The 21,501-nt window shown below is 51.9% G+C and overlaps 1 protein-coding gene across 1 annotated transcript in view; it reads right to left on the reverse strand.

Annotated features, from left to right (window-relative positions):
- Positions 1-21,501, reverse strand: part of LGR6 (leucine rich repeat containing G protein-coupled receptor 6) — a 216,083-nt gene that overhangs the window by 94,861 nt on the left and 99,721 nt on the right. Inside the window, exon 4 of the mRNA XM_054024751.1 lies at positions 6,186-6,257. Coding sequence (XP_053880726.1) covers positions 6,186-6,257 — 72 coding nt within the window. The remainder of the gene's footprint in view (positions 1-6,185; positions 6,258-21,501) is intronic.

A 21,501-nucleotide genomic window follows, 5' to 3' on the forward strand; every position in this document is an offset into this window, starting at 1 on the left:
CTGTAATCAGGGGTGTACCACGGATCTCAGAATGAGGGGGGATATGGTGCCGGTAGGATGGGAGGGGCAGATGAGGTGGGGGGAACAAGGTGCATTTCCTGCTGCAATAGACAGCTTTAAAACCACCCCCCTTGGAAATTTCAAACAGGTGAGTCTAAAATCAGCAGGGGCCCAGGGCAGCAGGAGGGGAGGACCAGATACCCAGCAGGGGAAGGATAGAGAAAGTTGGATCAGCAGGAGCACAGCGCCGGGCGGGCAGCAGGTAGCTGCAGCAGCACCAGTGCAGGATGGCTGCCGGTAGGAGGAAAAGCTCCGTCTCCATCTCCGGCACTGGTTATGATACCCGCTCCCTTAGGCCAGCTTGTCCCCATGGCATAGACAGGATCAAGCATGTCAACACCTGCTGCAAGGAAACGCCCAGCAGGAGTCGGTCATGAATTGTGCACTCCTAAATCAGAGGCAACCACAGCTGCGTGATGCACAATAAATAAAACCTGGCATTTGCTGGAGCGGGGTCCCAGCCTCCAGTTTGACTGCAGGGCTGATGTCTAGGGGAGCCAGACCCCACCCCACACACCTATCAATACCCACTAGGCATGTCAGGCAGTCTAAGATGGGGTAACCTCTGTGCTGAGGAGCTGGAATAGTGTGAGAAGCTGGAGGTTAACGTAGGTTGGGGGCCACTTCTTACCCCTTCCTTTTCACTGCTTTGGCTGCTACATTCCTCCTGCACCCTCTTGGGGGTACTTAAAGGGTGATATTTTCTCAAGCTCCCCACATGGCCTTGGACTAGCGGCACACTTCTGCTAAAATGATCAGCTCTCGACGGGAGGCAGAGCGCTACAGACACATACACAATCTGCAAGCTGGGAACACGCTGCAGACCCCAGAGGCGCGCTGTTGGCTGTTGCTACGGCCCATTGCACCAAGATTCACCTTGCCTGGCTGGAAATCCTGCCGGCGTTGCTTTCCCGCTTGAGATCACTCTACATTTTGCAGGAGGGAGCTAAGTTGACTTATCGGAACTGTCATGCTCCAAAAACGAAGAGTGCATCTAAAAACCAGGAAAAAATAGGACAATGGTGCTCCCCCAGTACAACATGTGTAACCCACACACCTCTGGGCCATGGTGTTCTGTCCCAGCTAGTGGCACCAAGACCACTTAGAGACAGATTGAGTTTGCTCTATACCTAGTTGGCTTTTAGTTCATGCGGCAGAGGCTCATGCCTCCAGAGATCCCAGGTTTGATCCCGCCTGCTGACGACTGCGGTTTACACATGCACAGGGTCCCCTCTGCTTTCAATCCAAATTTGGTCTGTTTCTCCCCATGCCCTCTGTTCTTATGTTTAATGAGGTCCCAAACTTAGTTGGGACCATTCGTTTCAGTTCAGTGCTGAGTCCTAAGGACACATGTTGCAAAGGAGCACTCAGGAGCATTCGTTTGAACTCCACATGGCTGGTCAATTCACTGGTGTTCATCCCTTTTGTATTTACAACATGGCTTTTTGTTCGGGGAGCGGCTGGCCTCCAAGGGAACACTCACAAGGAAATGAGAACAAGGGAATTTATGAATGAACAAGAGTTTTCCTAACTGTTACTTGTTATTTTCCTGTTTAAACAGTTCCAGCTATCCAAACAGAGGACAGAAACAATATCATGTGACTTAGATGACTGGTCATGAAGCATGAATCAAACTAAACAGCAAACATAGGCAGAAAACTGGTCATCCAGCCAACCCAACAAATACTTGTACAGTCACAAGAAGCCAAAATCCTGATTTCATCCAAAAAACCCAAGCAAATCAAACCCACTGTGAGGCGGGCTTGTCTCTAACCCGAATGTTCTCCAGCATTTTGGAGGAGGCTCCTGTGGATGTTTACATGCGAGTTTCCTCCCTCCGCACCCGACTGTGCTCCGATCTCACATCGGAGTCACTGCGTTGTGACTTCATAACGGCTGCCGGGGCAACAGACGGTGATGTCACTGATGCAGCCGCCTGCCCAGACTGCAGGAGATTTTTGTTCTAACACATAGAGCTGCAAGAGCGAGAAAACAAACAGCACACACTCGGTTTTTGTCCATGCTTCCCCCCACACACTCAAGTTTGCTCCAGTCTGCAAGCCCCGTCAGCTTATGATGTTTTATGGTGTGTTCCCTGACGGCACAGCAGTCAGTTAGTTAATAGCCTACGAAGTGCCAGGCAAGCCCCAGAATTCAGGGTGATGAATAGTTACGAAGTGCCATAAAATCCTTTCCCATTTCTGAATGGAAAGACCAGAAGCTCTGGGCAAGGTGAACAAGCCAGGGCTCACATACCCCAACTCGTAATGCTTGGAAGCCACGCTACAATGATCTATGGATGTTCCAATCTGCTTACTATGCCGGTAATAAATATACGCGAGCCTCATAAACTTGTGGAAAATTACTCACCGATACTTGAATTACGAAGAGAAAAAAATCTCTAATGCAGACCTGCCTTCTCTTCTTCAGAAATGGCTGTCTCTATGGGGACACGGCTAGAACCCAGGGGCTCATGGCCAGGGGCCAGTTACTTGCATTCAAAGATGTACTGGCAACAGCAATGAAACCTGAGCAAATCAGCTTAGCTTTATATCTGCCTTAAAACACAGTGAAGTTTGCTACAGGGGAACGCTGTTTACTCCACAACCTTTCATCTCTCTCAAATCAGACCCAGTTTATCCTAATGGCCACTCGTCAAACAGAATAGGTGGAATGGGGAGGTCATAGAAGGGTATTTCTGTAGTAATCTTGGCTCTCAGAGGAAAATTGCTGCACGGGAACACACAGAAGATAAGGTCTTTTTTTTATGAGTATAGTATAGAGCAGGGGTCGGCAACCTTTGGCACGCGGCTCGCCAGGGTAAGCACCCTGGCGGGCCGGGCCAGTTTGTTTACCTGCCGCGTTCGCAGGTTCAGCTGATCGCAGTTCCCAGTGGCCACGGTTCGCCGTCCCAGGCCAATGGGGGCGTTGGCCAGCACATCCCTCGGCTCAGGCCACTTCCCGCTGCCTCCATTGGCTTGGAGCGGCGAACCGTGGCCAGTGGGAGCCGCGATCGGCCGAACCTGCGGATGCGGCACGTAAACAAACTGGCCCGGCCCGCCAGGGTGCTTACCCTGGCGAGCCGCATGCCAAAGGTTGCCGACCCCGGTATAGAGGAGGAGGGTAGTATCCCTTTAAATAGCTTGTGAATCCTTTAGTGGAGCTCACTGTGTTCTATTGTTTGATGCTACCAAAATCCATCCAGAGCAGCCGCCTGTGTATGTAGCTAGGCCTGGCATGTTACATATCGTTAGTAAACTAATTATCTGAACTCCACTGGGCCCATGTGATTGCTCCATACTATCACTGCTGCATAAAGAGCAAAAGACGCAGCAGTGTCAGCGAGTCAGTGTTTCTCTGATCCCGGCTCCGAGTGGGTTCAGTGGCCGAAGGACCTCAAACCTTTCGGAATAGCCCTCCAAGCTTGGGTTTGCATCCCACAGGCCAATCCAATCCCAGCGAATCCCATGGAGCCAAATACGACCCTGGTGTCAAAGGGGAGCAACTCCAGCAGCTTTGCTGGAGTCACACCAGCCCCCCGGGAACTCTGAAGGTGATCTCCAAGCATTGGCTCAGATGTTGAGCACCAGCTTCGTGGCTTCACGGAGCTGAGCCGGAACGTGGATGCAACCTGATGTGGCTAGTGCTCCGGGTAGGCTCAGGTCAGTCCCACACCACAAAACTAACTGCAACACATCTTCGCCCTGTGCTACTCTCTGCTGTGCTCAGAGCATTGCAAGTGTGTGCAGCTGGAATATACCTTCCGTGCTGCCTCGGGTCCCACGTGTGGGAAGCTCCGGCTCACCACTGCCTGCGTGGGTGTAGGTCGAATGCACCTCTGCTTTCAGTGTCATGTTAGTGGACCAGACCACTGCAAATTTGAGAAGAAGAAGAATATACAAACAGAAGCTCCCCATACCAGCCTGGGAACAGCCTAGCGAGACACTGCTCTGTGCTTGATCTGCGGGGTGGGCTAGGTGAATCGAAAAGCAAACTTTGTGGTGATTCTGTCCTGATGCAATCTAGATAGATGGATGCTGCAGTGCCTAAGCACCCTGTCCTAGTAGAGACCCAGTCTGAGCCTGCTGTGCTGGAGAAACATGATGGGTCGTACCCCCTGAACTTTAAACAAGTCTCTGCGTTGCTTAGCTTCCTGGAGCTCTCTGCATCCTTTGCATGTGTCACACTGGGGAGGGTTTTCAGGTGCGGGGATTGAACCTGGCACCTCTGCCTCTAAAAGCATAGAGAGACTTTCTGTTAGCACAAGCAGGGTCTTCAACATCTGTGTGGCCCGGCCACCACCAGAGGGGGACAGAACACCACACCAGCCGGCTCGCACGTGCACTGCAGAGCAGGTCACTCCCCGGGAACGCCGCACTAAATTCAGAGAAAGGGGAGCTGTCAAGCCCAGGCGATGGGCATTGTGCTTGCTGGCTGCCCAGCTGCCCTCCAGGTAGATGTCTGCCCCTGGTGGGGTGCTGAGCAGGGGTCTGCCTGCGTTAGGCCCAGAGCACTGCCCTGGCGAATGCTGCCCGAGAAGGGGCTGCCCCTCCCCCCACAGCCTAATCTTTAATCTTGCTGTAGGATTGGCATAGAACAGATCACATGGTGCACCTTGCACCCAGGCCTCAGCGCTCCTCCCGCAGGTGGGAAGCGTTTCCCCTGTTTGACAGATCTCGGGGAGCAGGAGGGGAAGGCAGAAGAGCCAGAGGGAGGAAGGGGGTGATCGTGAGCAGAGTCAGCGACAGCACCAACTACTGGTAGCCATAAATACTTGAAAGCTCTACCGACAGAATTAACATTTTCAGCCTGCTTTAAACCATACAGAGAACGGCGCCCAGTCACAAACCCGCTGGAAAACGTGGAGCATTAAAAACAATCTCACTTTTGTGTGGGGAAAAGAACCCTGACATTTCAGCTCTCTAATTCTTCACCAACCTGGTGGTAGTGGTGGGGGGGGGGGGGAGGGGGATGAAAACAGAATGTTTTTACATGGTGAAAAATGCCTGGAAATTACATCATCCATTGGTCACGCTAATAAGGGCTTGTCTACACTTAAAATGCTACCGCGGCACAGCGGCAGCGCTTCAGTGTAGACACAGCCTACACCGATGGGAGGCGTTCTCCCGTTGCTGTCGTTAATCCACCTCCACAAGAGGCGGTAGATAGGTCGGTGGAAGAATTCTCCCATCGATCTAGTACTGTCTACACTGGGGGTTAGGTCAACCTAACTACCCCGCTTGGGGTGTGTGTGTGGATTTCTAACACCCCTGAGCGATGTAGCTGGTCAACCTAACATTTTAGTGTAGATGAGGCCAACTGTCAAAGTAGTTACACCTTAAATGCAATGGGAGAGCCAGGCATGGAACCCTGCTGTCCTGGCTCTGAGGCCAGGGCTACCTCTGAAAATTGTACTAGTACAACTAGTTCAGTTACAGGGGGTGATTTTTTTTTAACCGATATCGTCAGACCAGTACAAGCCCTAGTGTGGCTGCAGATATGATGGTATAAAGGTGCCTTATACTGGTATGGCTTATTCCCCTTTCTGTCTAGGAACCACTATTGGGGTATTAAGCACTTTTATACCAGTCTAGGTGCAGCCACACCAGGGCTCAGGGTTTGTACCTCTATAGTTAAATTGTCGCATGCAAACAAGGCCTGAGTCCCCTACTCAAGCCTGCTAGGCTCTGGGCTGCTCCAGGCTAGACAGTAACTGCAGGGCTAGGGTTGGTTTTTTTTGAGGTTTTTAAGGTCAGGCTCGACAAAGCCCTGGCTGGGATGATTTAGTTGAAGATTGGTCCTGCTCTGAGCAGGGGGTGGGACTAGATACCTCCTGAGGTCCCTTCCAACCCCTGAGATTCTATGATTCTATAGCTTGCCTCGTAGAGAGCCTTTTTCCAGGGCTCCTGGAAACGTTTACCAGCTGCAGTGGCCTTCTCACATGGGGAGATCTAATTCCAGCAACCCTAACAAGACAGTGGCCCTGCCACAACAGGTGCCCTCCCTCCCCACAAGCCTAGGGACAGTAGCTCACGAGGGGAAAGACAAGGCAGAAGGGACGGAGGAATTAACGACTCCAGCGCTGAGAAGCCAGCAGCTCCCAGTGGGGATCCTTAATGACTTACAGAGACTGGAGGTTTGGAAGATCCCTCAGTGCCTCAGCGGGGATCCGGCTGAGCTGGTTGTTCTGCAACATCCTATAATGAGAAAAGAAAAGGCTTTAAAAAAACCAACAGGCTGGAGGCTTCCCCCACTCCCCTGGCTGGGAGACGCAAAGCCTCAAGCCAAAGGGCTGCTCTCTCCAATGCGGGAGGGGGTGGGAGGGAGGCTCGGGGTGCACAGGGTTCCTTGTGGGCTGCAAATAAGTGAGCGGCGATCCCAGTGGAGAGGAGCACTAACAGGGAGTCTGCCCTGCGGCTGGGCAGTGTCATTCCCAGCTCAGCAAGACATACCCTCTCTAGCTCTGCTCAGCAACATTTGTGGCCAGGGTGGTGTGGGCAGCTACCCAAACACAGCCCCATCCGAGATCCTCGGTACATACCGTCTGCAGAAGAGAAGAATGAGGGGGAATTTGATAGCTGCTTTCAACTACCTGAAAGGGGATTCCAAAGAGGATGGATCTAGACTATTCTCAGTGGTATTGATGAGAGAACAAGGAGTAATGGTCTCAAGTTGCAGTGGGGGAGGTTTAGGTTGGATATTAGGAAAAACTTTTTCACTAGAAGGGTGGTGAAGCTCTGGAATGGGTTACCTAGGGAGGTGGTGGAATCTCCTTCCTTAGAGGTTTTTAAGGTCAGGCTTGACAAAGCCCTGGCTGGGATGATTTAGTTGGGGATTGATCCTGCTTTGAGCAGGGGGTGGGACTAGATGACCTCCTGAGGTCCCTTCCAACCCTGATATTCTATGATTCTATGATTCTTTATCTGATTGGCTAGCCCAGACCACTGCCTGGGCTGCCATGGCCACACGGCTACTTTCAGATGGTCGGTCGGGCAGATGTCGACTTGATCTGGGATTTACACCTGCAGCTGGGGTGTAGCGATCCCCATGGTGATCAAGGATCCTGCAGCAGAGAGGCCCACGGGGAACGTGAGAGGTGTTTGATGGGAAAGTTTGGGGTAGGCAGTAGGGTGCATGGGACATTAAAGGGTCCTTTCCTGATCCCCAGTCTTGATGCAGAGGGACTGGCCCCACGCTAATAGGGATGGACCCTGGAGTTGTGTATTCTTCTGGGAGCACAGAGCAGGCCTTTCTCGGGCGGCTGGGTTATCTAATTCTTGGTGTTTTTAAGAATAACAAGAGTCCACATGGCTACAGATGTTACTGCTATTAATACATTATTAATTATTATTATGAGGACTGTGGAGGGAGTGTTCCCCACCCCGACGTGCTAGCAAGGGGGCTGGGTGAATTTCAACAGCAATGCAGTGTGCAGAAGTGAATGGAGCTGCGGCTGCTGAGGCTGAGGGACCCAGGCATTCTGCGGAGGACAGGTGAGTTCACACCTGTAGCACTGAACGCAGGGGAGGCGAGGAAGGACTCCAGAAGATACAGAAGCGGGTTCTGAAGATGGTAAAGGACCGCAAAGGTTATGCAGTAACTAAGGGAACAGCTGATTTGCCTTCAGGCTGCTTTGGCGAGAGAGAGATGAGGGCTATAACCATCCCATTAGTTCCATGGGAACATTTCGGATTGGCTTTGGTGACCTGTACACAGTCACACTGCGAGCCAATAGCAGAGCCAGGGATAGAACCTACTGGACTGTGCAGCTTCCCACTGGACATGCTGTCGTGCCCAGCTGGGTAACAGAGATGGGGACCAGTCACAAAGGTCAAACTGGATCTGGCTTTCTGAGGGGAATTAGAGCAGGGGAGTTAGCCCGGCCTATTATAAAGAGAAAGCCATTTGCAAAATCCATGAGCAGATTGGGATTTGGATCCCCAAGACCCTGAAGGCCCACGAGTGTCCAATATTTAGGGTGCCATTTCTGGCAGCAAATATTACAGCTGGGATCAAAAGATTCCCTCCAGCCCTCCTCAACCAAAGCATTGGCAGGGCACTGTCAGGTCAGTGACACGCTGAAGTACAAACATTTGATTGCTGACCCATTGAGTTTGTGGTCCCTGTATTCCCAGCACTGCTAATCCCATGACTTCAAACTCCAAGAGACCATCCCTCCCCCCAACATTAGTTTAAAATCCAGCAGGTGTCAGGATAAGAATTCAGCTAAAAACTCACCAAAAGCCTCTAACAAATAGGGGGCACCTTGCCCTCCCTTACATCCTGTTCCCCTCCCCCTGGCGCAGGGCCGACTTTAGGATTTATGGGGACCTCCGCAGGATTATTAAACTGGTGCCCCTATGCCCAACTTGCTCTTAGCAACACAAACATAAGCTTACAGTATTGGAAAACTTGCCACATGCACTTTATTAAAACCAGGTTAAACAAATGAAGCACACACCATATTGCTGATGGACTATACTTGCACTAAAGAAGTAGCGCTATAGAAAAAATTCTGATTTATTGACAGAATGATGCAAATAAGATAATTTTTTAAATTTGTCAACACTTTACTGGAAATTATTACAAAGAGGTATTGAAACAGCCTGGGAGGGACGAGGCAGCAAAGGATACCGAACCGCCCGGTCTGCCTCATGGCGATGAAGAGCCATGGTTCCCCGCAGAGACCCCCATACCCTCTCCCGCACGCAGGGCCGGCTCCAGGCACCAGCCCACCAAGCACGTGCTTGGGGCAGCGCCTGGAGGGGGACAGCGCGGCGGGGCGCTCCGGCCCGAGAGTGGGGCCGCGACTGGGCTCGCCGCCCTCCCCGCGGCGCTCCTGCCGCCGGGGGCTCTCCGCCCTCCCCGCAGCGCTCTGGCCGCCGGGGAGAGTGGAGAGCCCCGGCTGGGCTCTCCGCCCTCCTCCCGGCGCTCTGGCCGCCGGGGGCTCGCCGCCGGGGAGAGCGGAGAGCCCCAGCCGGGCTCTCCACCCTCCTCCCGGCGCTCTGGCCGCCGGGGAGAGCGGAGAGCCCCGGTCGGGCTCTCCGCCCTGCTCCCGGCGCTCTGGCCGCCGGGGAGAGCAGAGCCGCGGCGGGCTTGCCGCCCTCCCCCCGGCGCTCTGGCCGGTGGGGGATTGCTCGGCGCCCTCCCCTGCCGCGCTGGTGGCAAAAAAGCCAGAGCCGGCCCTGCCCGCACGCAGAATACGTTGGTGCATTTGGCTCTGTGAATACGGCCTCTGCCTAAGGAGACAGCAGCACATGCTGGGTGTGCGGGACCTGACCCGCTCTTACCTGCTGTGCCGGTGGTTCCCCAAATTTTCGGGTGCCCTACGAGCTGCGTATGCTGCATAGGCCTAAGGACGGCCCTGCCCAAGCGCTCTCCAGAGCTTCCCCTGGGCACCATGCAATACCCTCACACAGTTCAGATCTCAGCTCCTGCTGCCCCAGTCCTGATCCCTCCACCCCCAGGATGGCCCGACCGCTGCACACACCGCGGGCTCCCAATCCTGATCCTCTCTCCCTCACAGCAGGCCTCAGGAAGTATCATTATCCCCATTTTACAGAGGGGTAAACTGAGGCACAGAACGGGACAGCAAGGATGCCGGCAGCGACTCCAATTTACACTGCTGCAGGCTAAGACCCGAATCTGGTTCCTTTGTGTCCAGCTGGCTGAGAAAATGATCAGGAGAGGGATGGCAAATGGAGGGAGTGTAAGAAGAAAGCAAAGCAGAGGAGCTGGAGAGACGCCTGTGCAGCGGCTGTGGGCCAGGCAGGGCTCTCCTGTGGAACAATGGTTCAAATGAGCGCCAGCGCTGACTGCCAGCCCCGCTGCTTTAAGTAAATAGCCTCTTCAGTTAATAACAGTCATTTGCATTCACACAAGTAAACACCGGCTGGGCTGCACAGGCTGTTTTGGTGGTGCATTGGCAGGCTGGCCTTAAACAGGATGGAGGCGGGGGGTGCGGGCAGGGTGGGAATTCCTCTGCCAACCTAAGGCATGTGCATCTGGGCAGAGTCCTTCCTTCTTTTTAGTATGAACCTCAACACCCATGAAAACGAGGGGCCAGATCCTCAAGCTGCACGGTGTTCCATACAGCCTGTTGCAATGGGCATGAAACTTAGAGCAGCCCTGAGGCTGCTCTATGTCTCAGCCCTGGGCCAGTCCAGAATCAAGGGAACAGGGAGGTGGTTTACAGCCACCTTTCCTTCATGCCCTTCAGCTGCGCTGATTGTAATGTAGCAGCTAAAGATGCTAGTAGCTAAAGTGCCAGGATCTGCTATGGGGACTGCAGCATCTTCTAGCTTAACTGATGAGAATGTTTCTGAGCACAGGTTAACTCTTGGTAACTGCATCTTCAAAACGGGTTCCCTAGCACTCTGCTTTCTATCGGACCTCTCATCAGCCCAGGGCCCCAGTGTGCAATAAAGACGCACAGTGCAGGGTGCATGCTCGTATGCACACACTCTCTCGCTCGCTCTCTCTCTCTCTCTGAGGTAGGCAAAAACCATAACCTGCTGGGCTTTGTGCCCATAACTCATTCAGGAGACATTATTTCTGCAGCAAATAAGACCAGCATGCAAAGGGCAGGTGGATGACCCCAAATCTGTGCAGAATGGAAGTAACTTTGAGTCTGAAATGAACAGCATGGCCCATGGGAGATGGATGCTCCCTAGCACGTGGGAGAGCGTGATTGCTGGGGAAGTGAAACGCACAAGCTGGGATGCCTTTGCCCCTCATATGGTGCTCCAGTTACTACTGTATATATTTAGCCTCAGGACTTAGACTGTAATCTCTGTGGCTATGTCTACACTGCAAAAAAGAACCCCAGTGGCAGCAAGCCTCAGAGGCCAGGTCTACAGACTCAGGCTGGTGGGTCTTGCACTATGGGACTAAAAAAGTTCCGGCTCAGGCTGGTGTGCAGGCTCTGAGACCCGGCGAGGGGGGTGGATCTCAGAACCCAGCGCCAGCCTGACTCAGAACGTCTACACTGTTCTTTTTAGCCCCGTAGCGCAAGCCCGAGTCTGTAGACCTGGCAGAGGCGGAGCGAGCGCCCTCCGTACCCTCCGACCGGAGGGGGCCCCGCAAGGAAGGGGGCCCCTAAAATTGGCAAAATAAATACCACATTCCAGTTTCTGCATTGTAAGGGGCCCCGCCCGGACATATGTTCGGAGGGGGCCACCGTTCTTTGTTGCTACGGCCCTGAGACCTGGGCTCTGAGACTTGCTGCCACGGTTTGGTGGTGGTGGTTTTTTTTGCAATGTACATGTACCCTGAGTCACAACAGCCTCCCACCTTCAAGTGTGGCCACACATGAACATCTGGGAGTGGCAAGCAATAGTGGCCCTACAGCAGAAAATATTTTCGCCCCCAACTCCGAGCAGCCGAGGGAACACAAGAGTCGCACAGCCATTTGGTGCCCCTAGAAGCTGTCCCCCACCTGCCTCTGGAACCAACCTGGTGGCAAGTGGGCTGAAACTTTGGCTTTCATAATGATTTTGGTGTGAGGGCATCACTAAGCAATGCCCCGGCTGCCTCTCTGCTCATGCGAGTTGTGCAGCTGGTGGGGTCAGCATCTTTGTGGTCGCTCAGGTAAGCTCTCTGTTGCCTTGATGGACATTTGCAGACTAGGGGGCTCTGCAGTGAAGCCTGCCACCTACCACTGACAGCAGTCAGCCAGCAGCTAGCCAGCCTAGAGTAAGATGGGGTGAGTTGTGCCTGTCTGGTTTAGAGAGCAGACTGTTTTCTCTCTCTCTGGTTCTTGTGTGTTATCATTCTCAATTCTAAGAACTAAAGCAGTGTTACACTGCAACCTTCCAGCAAAAGGATTTATGCTTTTATCTAGCTTCTCTCTTGTAATCCATTGATGTGACACGTGGTATGTGCGGAAACAAATCTTGCTGTCCTGCTTCCTTTGCATCCCGCATTGCAGAGTCGAAACTTCCAGCCCCGTGTTCACTGCTGCCTGAAAAGTCTTGGGCCCAGAGCCTCAAAGGCATTTAGGTGCCTAACTCCCATTGAAATCAAGGTCCCCAGTCTCTTACCATTGAACGGCACCAAGCTCACCATGACAGTGAGGCCATGGGTTGGTCATGGGCTCCCTCGGCCCTGTCGTTCCTCACTTGGCTCGCCTGGAAGTTCTGCTGCTGTATTTTCTGTACAATAGGATCTTCTTTGCCAGGCTCCGTAGCCCCCACCCTTGCTGGGGCGAGCACGTGGCCTGGTCTTTGTCCCTCTGCCTCTAAGCAATGATGCAAAAGAGCTATTTGTCTGCTCGTGGCGTTGTTGGCTGTTAAGTTGCAGTTCCTTGCTGAAAAGGGTAAAACTGAGCACTTCTTCTTTACTAGCCCTGCTCCCCCGCAGGGAGGGGATCCAGAGTCTTGCAACTCAAAGACACTTTTACTGCTTTGGGTTGTCTCAGCTGAGATAGACCCTCGCGCAGGGCAATATCCACCGTGGGCGGCAGCCGTGAGAAAAAGGGGCACAGACAGGGCCACCCAGAGGATTCAGGGGGCCTGGGGCAAAGCAATTTCGGGGCCCCTTTCCATAAAAAAAAGTTGCAATACTATATTCTCGTGGGGGCCCCTGTAGGGCCCGGGGCAAATTGCCCCACTTGCCCCCCCCCCCGGGTGGTCCTGGTCTCCTCAGGCCCAGACTGGCGCCATAACCACTGGGATATCCTTCCTCCCCCTGGAACACCACCGCCCGGCAGCTGTTTAAACTCTTTCCATCCCTGCCCCGATCTGCTCGGTGGATGGCCCCCAGCCTGCTCTGGGGGTCTTTCCAAGTGGCAATTCCAAGAGCTCACAACCCTGGTTCTTAGCCTGGGATTTAAACATGAGCGTCCCCCCGTTCATCATACTAAGCCTGGCTAGTCGCAGCTCAAGTTGGTTCCCCCCGCTCCGTTTTACACATGGGGGAACCGTGGCCCAGAGAAGGGAAGGCCCTTAGGCTAAGGGAGGCAGCAACATAGCAGAGCTCAGACTCAGCAGCAGCCGGGTCCAGCAGCACCCATCAGTCCACTGCGGCTTTTGGGATGGCTGCTCCCTGCCCAACTATCCCATCTCTCCCTGGGGAGAGTGGACTCCCCCACCCACCCAGCTGTCCGAGCCCCTGGAGCGGGGGGGTGCTCCCCACTTTGTGTGGGGCTGCACAAAGGATGGTGTGGATTGGCGCCAACGCCACTATCAACGCTGAGGGCCAAATGGATCTCTGGTGTAAATACAGGGAGTGCAGCCCCCTAGAGACTGCACCATAATCTGCCCTGCAGGGGGCGCTGCCATGGAGAAGAGACAGCACTTGGGCTCTCAACAGAGGCTGCTGGACACAGACAGACCCTGTGGTTCTCTCTGGCTCTCCAGCTCCCGGACTTGTCCAGCATCACCACTAGGGCTCCCCGTAACTCTTGCAAGGGCCAGCAGACAGGGCGGTACCCATTTCTCTTAAGGACCCCATGCGGCACGAGCTGCCTGCAAGCCCGCGACTACTCCAGGCAGGCCAGGGTGTGCGTAATGCGGGGCCCGGGAATGGGGAAGGGGGGGGCCTGGTCTATGGGGCTGATCCAGGCCTTCCTCTGATAATGTCTCCGCCAGTTCCCTTTATTGTTTTTAATGATCCAGCAAGATGAAAGGGCGAGAGAAGAGATCAAGGGCGGCTCACCCACCACTCCAGGCAAGGGGGGTGGGGAGAGAGATGTTATTTAAAAAGACAGCATCGATTCATGCCTCACGCTATGCCTGCTGGGGAAAGCTGTTCATTTCATAACAGGAATGTCCTCCCATGCTGCCCGCATCTCTGCCGCAGCCTCCTGCGCTGAACTGCCTCCCTGACACCCGCTCGATGCCTCCTAACCCTCTCTCTCTCCACACTCCCATCCTATGCCCTGTGCGTCTCTGTACTCAGCTGCTCTCCCCAAGCCGCCCCCTGCGTGCTCCTCACTCCCTGCCACATCTAGAGAGGCTCCCCCCTTCCACCCTGCCTGCATGGCTTGTAACTGCATGCTCGCTGCAGCCTGATGGGCCAGGGCAGCTCCTGTAGGAATCATGCTTGGCAAAGATAAATGCCAACTCTGCCCTATAAATAAGGGCCTGATTCTCACTGACACCCAGGGGTGCTGGAACCATTTGTATATTGGGGGTGCTGAGAGCAATTGAAACAAACGGTCAACCCTGCATATACTGGGACCCACTTCAAGCGAGGGAGTGCGGCAGCACCCCCACCATCCCTAGTTACAGCACCTATGCTGACACCTCGGCTCCTTCAAGCAGGAAGGCCCCTTTACACTGCCAGACTGGTGTGAATGAGAATCAGGCCGATGAATCATTAGGGACAGGGTGGGAGTGGGGTCTGATGGCTGAGGATTCTCCACTGGGGCTGGATTCTCCTCCCATGTCGGTGTAAACCAGGAGTAACTCTGCTAACATCAGTCTCCCTCTGCCAGGCACCTGATGCACCAGCAGGCGCTGTGATGCTCCCACAATGCAATGCCACTACAACACCCCCCCCCCCCCCCCGCCAGCCAGGAGTGCAGCCAAGTGACACACAGCAGCCAGGGTGTCTAGGCACACCTGGCCTTGTGGGAGGATTTTGCATCCACTTTGTACTAGGCTGAGTGACGCCACAGGGGACCGGCGGGGGAGAATCAGCCCCCTGAACTTCAGTGGAGTCGCTCCTGCTCTATCTTGGTGCAAGAGGATGCATAGCCCATTTCCCACTGGGTCGCTCACCTGTTACAACCCAGCTCAGACCGAAAGCTGCTCCCCACTGCTAGGGGGCAGGCTGTGTGAAAGGATTGGGGCTCTGACCTGTTCCCAGGGGGTCTTGCAAAGCCACCATCACAAAAACTGGGGTGAATGGAGGCTGAGCTCTTCTTGGACCTGGCTGAAGCATGATGGCTGAGAGCTCTGAGTAGGTGGAGGAGAGGGAAGCTGGCACAGCTTCAGGAGAGTTGGCAAGGAGACATCTTTAATGTTCCCCGCGTACAGAGAAGTGAGATAGAAATCCTCTCGCTGGAAGATTGCAACGTAACACTACTTTATTTCGCAGAGTTCAGATGAACATACAAGAACATACAAGTTTTTTTTTTTTTTTTTTTTTTTTTTTTTGCGAACAGGGGCTGCTAACAGGGAGTTTCGCAAGGGAGTTCTCCAGGTGAAGGAGGAGCAATACAGCAACCTTTTGGGGTAAGTGACTGTCTGTAGTGTGTGTTTGTTTGTGTTTGAGGGTTACTTGCTGTGTGCTGAGCTTGTGTTTGTCAGTCTGTTTGTTTGTTTTGGTTGTTTGAAGGACCGTGTGCTGTGGCTGGCAGTTGGAAGCTGTGAGCTTCAAAGGAAGGTTTGAAAGCTAGAAGCCTCTGGTAAGTGGCTGAGCCTTAATCAGTGGGCGGGGCATTCATACAGGCCAGGGCTTTATAAAGCAGCGCACAAGCGACCAGGGGCTGCTAACAGGGAGTTTCGCAAGGGAGTTCTCCAGGTGAAGGAGGAGCAATACAGCAACCTTTTGGGGTAAGTGACTGTCTGTAGTGTGTGTTTGTTTGTGTTTGAGGGTTACTTGCTGTGTGCTGAGCTTGTGTTTGTCAGTCTGTTTGTTTGTTTTGGTTGTTTGAAGGACCGTGTGCTGTGGCTGGCAGTTGGAAGCTGTGAGCTTCAAAGGAAGGTTTGAAAGCTAGAAGCCTCTGGTAAGTGGCTGAGCCTTAATCAGTGGGCGGGGCATTCATACAGGCCAGGGCTTTATAAAGCAGCGCACAAGCGACCAGGGGCTGCTAACAGGGAGTTTCGCAAGGGAGTTCTCCAGGTGAAGGAGGAGCAATACAGCAACCTTTTGGGGTAAGTGACTGTCTGTAGTGTGTGTTTGTTTGTGTTTGAGGGTTACTTGCTGTGTGCTGAGCTTGTGTTTGTCAGTCTGTTTGTTTGTTTTGGTTGTTTGAAGGACCGTGTGCTGTGGCTGGCAGTTGGAAGCTGTGAGCTTCAAAGGAAGGTTTGAAAGCTAGAAGCCTCTGGTAAGTGGCTGAGCCTTAATCAGTGGGCGGGGCATTCATACAGGCCAGGGCTTTATAAAGCAGCGCACAAGCGACCAGGGAGCTTTGCGAACAGGGGCTGCTAACAGGGAGTTTCGCAAGGGAGTTAGGAAGGGGGCGAGGGTCCCTTGCCGGTTCCATCTGTTTTCTCTTGATTCCCCTTAATACCTATAAAGCAACTACATTCTAACTGTTTGCTTAAACAACCCTTTCAGCTGACAGGGGGCTGCAGACGGGAGTTTGACAGAGGGAGGCTTACGATGGTTAGGAAGACCCGCAACACCTGTGCCAGCACTGCTACTGTCTCCTCCACCTGTGCCTGTAGCCAGACAGAGTGCCTAAGCATGGATGCCTCTACCCAGATCCTGGTGTGGTTTTGCAAAGACTGTAACTTGCAATTTCCACTTACGGATATCCAGGCTGGGGGGACCATCCAATGTGAAAGGTGCCTGCTGGTGGAATCTCTCAGGCAGCAGGTGAGAGAGCTACAGGAGGAGGTGGCTAGGTTGAGGAGCATCCGTATCCACGAGCAATTCCTCGACAGTGTCCATGTGGAGACAGCTGAGGTAGCTGTCCCAGTACACAGGACTGCTGATACACCACTGGTGGAGGAGGAGATGGCTCAGGGTGGACGCTGGCAGCTGGTTACTTCTGGCAGCAGGCAGTGCTCCACCCTTGCTCCGAACCCTCCTGCCGTGGTTATAGGTAACCGTTATGCTCTTCTTGATACAGGAAAGAAGGAATCACTCCCTACAGTAAAGGAGGAGAAGCCTCGTACCCCTAAGGCTGGAGAGTCTGCTGCCACCACTGCGAATAGGAAACGTAGGGTAGTGGTGGTCGGAGACTCTCTGCTGAGGGGGACGGAGGCGCCCATCTGTCGCCCTGACATTTCATCTCGAGAGGTATGCTGCCTGCCGGGGGCCCGTATCCGAGACGTTACGGAGGCATTGTCGAGGATTATCCGGCCCTCTGACTACTACCCCATGCTACTCATCCATGTGGGCACAAATGATACTGCGCGGTGTGACACTGAGCGGATCAAGAGTGACTACAGGGCTCTGGGAGCACGGGTGAAGGAGTTTGGAGCACAGGTGGTATTCTCTTCAATTCTTCCTGTTAAAGGTAGGGGCCCGGGCAGAGACAGATGCATCATGGAGGTGAATGCCTGGCTGCGAAGATGGTGTCACCAGGAGGGCTTTGGCTTCCTAGACCACGGGATGCTATTCGAGGAAGGACTGCTAGGCAGAGATGGCGTTCACCTTTCGAGGAGAGGGAAGACCCTATTCGGACACAGACTGGCTAACCTAGTGAGGAGGGCTTTAAACTAGGTTCGACGGGGACAGGTGAGCAAAGCCCACAGGTAAGTGGGGAACATGGAGACCGGGGAAATGAGTCGGAAACAAGAGGGAGTGTGGGCTATATTGGCAGAGAGAAAGGAGAGTCAGGAAAAAACTGGGAGGAAAGATCAAACCAGTATTTTAGATGCCTATATACAAATGCGAGAAGTATGGGGAATAAGCAGGAAGAACTGGAAGTGCTAATAAATAAATACAACTATGACATTGTTGGCATCACTGAAACTTGGTGGGATAATACACATGATTGGAATGTTGGTGTGGATGGGTACAGCTTGCTCAGGAAGGATAGACAGGGGAAAAAGGGAGGAGGTGTTGCCTTATATATTAAAAATGTACACACTTGGACAGAGGTAGAGATGGACATAGGAGACGGAAGTGTTGAGAGTCTCTGGGTTAGGCTTAAAGGGGCAAAAAACAAGGGAGATGTCATGCTAGGCGTCTACTACAGGCCACCTAACCAGGTGGAAGAGGTGGATGAGGCTTTTTTCAAGCAACTAACAAAATCATCCAAAGCCCAAGACTTGGTGGTGATGGGGGACTTCAACTATCCGGATATATGTTGGGAAAATAACACAGCGGGGAACAGACTATCCAACAAATTCTTGGACTGCATTGGAGACAACTTTTTATTTCAGAAGGTTGAAAAAGCTACTAGGGGGGAAGCTGTTCTAGACTTGATTTTAACAAATAGGGAGGAACTCGTTGAGAATGTGAAAGTAGAAGGCAGCCTGGGTGAAAGTGATCATGAAATCATAGACTTTGCAATTCTAAGGAAGGGTAGAAGGGAGAACAGCAAAATAGAGACAATGGATTTCAGGAAGGCAGATTTTGGGAAGCTCAGAGAGCTGATAGGTAAGGTCCCATGGGAATCAAGACTGAGGGGAAAAACAACTGAGGAGAGTTGGCAGTTTTTCAAAGGGACACTATTAAGGGCCCAAAAGCAAGCTATTCCGCTGGTTAGGAAAGATAGAAAATGTGGCAAAAGACCCCCTTGGCTTAACCATGAGATCTTGCACGATCTAAAAAATAAAAAGGAGTCATATAAAAAATGGAAACTAGGACAGATTACAAAGGATGAATATAGGCAAACAACACAGGAATGCAGGGGCAAGATTAGAAAGGCAAAGGCACAAAATGAGCTCAAACTAGCTACGGGAATAAAAGGAAACAAGAAGACTTTTTATCAATACATTAGAAGCAAGAGGAAGACCAAAGACAGGGTAGGCCCACTGCTTAGTGAAGAGGGAGAAACAGTAACAGGAAACTTGGAAATGGCAGAGATGCTTAATGACTTCTTTGTTTCGGTCTTCACCGAGAAGTCTGAAGGAATGCCTAACATAGTGAATGCTAATGGGAAGGGGGTAGGTTTAGCGGATAAAATAAAAAAAGAACAAGTTAAAAATCACTTAGAAAAGTTAGATGCCTGCAAGTCACCCGGGCCTGATGAAATGCATCCTAGAATACTCAAGGAGCTAATAGAGGAGGTATCTGAGCCTCTAGCTATTATCTTTGGAAAGTCATGGGAGACGGGAGAGATTCCAGAAGACTGGAAAAGGGCAAATATAGTGCCCATCTATAAAAAGGGAACTAAAAACAACCCAGGTAACTACAGACCAGTTAGTTTAACTTCTGTGCCAGGGAAGATAATGGAGCAAGTAATTAAGGAAATCATCTGCCAACACTTGGAAGGTGGTAAGGTGATAGGGAATAGCCAGCATGGATTTGTGAAGAACAAATCATGTCAAACCAATCTGATAGCTTTCTTTGATAGGATAACGAGCCTTGTGGATAAGGGTGAAGCGGTGGATGTGGTATACCTAGACTTTAGTAAGGCATTTGATACGGTCTCGCATGATATTCTTATCGATAAACTAGGCAAATACAATTTAGATGGGGCTACTATAAGGTGGGTGCATAACTGGCTGGATAATCGTACTCAGAGAGTTGTTATTAATGGTTCCCAATCCTGCTGGAAAGGCGTAACGAGTGGGGTACCGCAGGGGTCTGTTTTGGGACCGGCTCTGTTCAATATCTTCATCAACGACTTAGATATTGGCATAGAAAGTACGCTTATTAAGTTTGCGGATGATACCAAACTGGGAGGGATTGCAACTACTTTGGAGGACAGGGTCATAATTCAAAATGATCTGGACAAATTGGAGAAATGGTCTGAGTTAAACAGGATGAAGTTTAACAAAGACAAATGCAAAGTGCTCCACTTAGGAAGGAAAAATCAATTTCACACATACAGAATGGGAAAAGACTGTCTAGGAAGGAGTACGGCAGAAAGGGATCTAGGGGTTATAGTGGACCACAAGCTAAATATGAGTCAACAGTGTGATGCTGTTGCAAAAAAAGCAAACATGATTCTGGGATGCATTAACAGGTGTGTTGTGAGCAAGACACGAGAAGTCATTCTTCCGCTCTACTCTGCTCTGGTTAGGCCTCAGCTGGAGTATTGTGTCCAGTTCTGGGCGCCGCATTTTAAAAAAGATGTGGAGAAACTGGAAAGGGTCCAAAGAAGAGCAACAAGAATGATTAAAGGTCTTGAGAACATGACCTATGAAGGAAGGCTGAAAGAATTGGGTTTGTTTAGTTTGGAAAAGAGAAGACTGAGAGGGGACATGATAGCAGTTTTCAGGTATATAAAAGGGTGTCATAAGGAGGAGGGAGAGAACTTGTTCACCTTAGCCTCTAAGGATAGAACCAGAAACAATGGGTTTAAACTGCAGCAAGGGAGGTCTAGATTGGACATTAGGAAAAAGTTCCTAACTGTCAGGGTGGTTAAACACTGGAACAAATTGCCTAGGGAGGTTGTGGAATCTCCGTCTCTGGAGATATTTAAGGGTAGGTTAGATAAATGTCTACTAGGGATGGTCTAGGCAGTATTTGGTCCTGCCATGCGGGCAGGGGACTGGACTCGATGACCTCTCGAGGTCCCTTCCAGTCCTAGAATCTATGAATCTATGAAAAAAAAACAGAGAGAGAGACAAAGCAGGCTGCTCCCTAAGGCAGTGAGTCTTACCCAAGGCTGCTTGTCTGGAGAACTGACTGCTGCTAGGCCCAGGTTTCATGCTTCCCTCCAGAGCCCCCTACCTTGCAAGCAGGACAAGGAAAAGACACTGAGCATCTACTGTGACAGCCTATAATGTCAATACGTAGTTTTCAATACATCAAACTTCAGCAGAATGAAATTCACCTCTAACAACTACACACAAAGTATTTCTAAGGCAGCTCATGCCTGTTGCCCCTTGATTGCTGGTCCTTTGGATAGCTCACGCCTGTCAATATCTATACATTCAATCTCTGGGTATCACCTCCTAGACACATGTTTATATCAGAGGAGGCCAGACGGAGAAGTGTGCCTAGCACTTGGAGCAGAAGGCAGTGAGGTTTGAGAAGGTCCTGTTTTCCTGTGGGGGACTGTTCCACAGTCGGTGTCTGGCCCTCTTGAAAGCTCTGTCTCCTGCTGGGATGAGTTTTTCCCTTAGGATAGAAAGTTCTGTTGAACTCTTACGCACTGCCGTGATCCCAGAGCTTTACACAATCCTTTAGATACCCTGGATCTGGGCCATTGAGAGTCTTGACAACAAGGACTGAGCCCTTGAAATGGACTCGCTGTTCTATGGGAAGCCCACGTAGACAGTGGAGGACAGATGTGATGTGCTCCTGGTAGCCCATGTTGCCAAGGAGATGCACGGCAGAGTTCTGAACTGTAATGGTTTCACACCCTGCGATGTTGCACTGGTGTGGTCCAGTTGAGAGGTGGCAAAGCTGTGTGTAACCGAGGCCAGGAAGTTGTCTGACAGGACAGGTGTGAAAGCTACCCAATCAGAGGGAGGCCTTTTCCACACCAACAGTGCACACGTGTAGGTGACTCCACAAGCACTGCATATGGCCCAACAGCCCAGTGAAATGATTCCTCTGTCCCTTTGGGTTGGGGTGTGCCTCTCTTGCTGTCCTTATTCAGTGGCACAGTGCTTTGGGGCATACTTTCTCATTCCCCCGCATTCTGCACTATAAAAGCAGTGTTGAAAGTACGCAGCTCTGATAAATCTTGAGTTTGGTTTT

Source organism: Malaclemys terrapin, chromosome 4 (genome assembly GCF_027887155.1).
Source record: "Malaclemys terrapin pileata isolate rMalTer1 chromosome 4, rMalTer1.hap1, whole genome shotgun sequence".
Classification (NCBI taxonomy): Eukaryota; Metazoa; Chordata; order Testudines; family Emydidae; genus Malaclemys; species Malaclemys terrapin.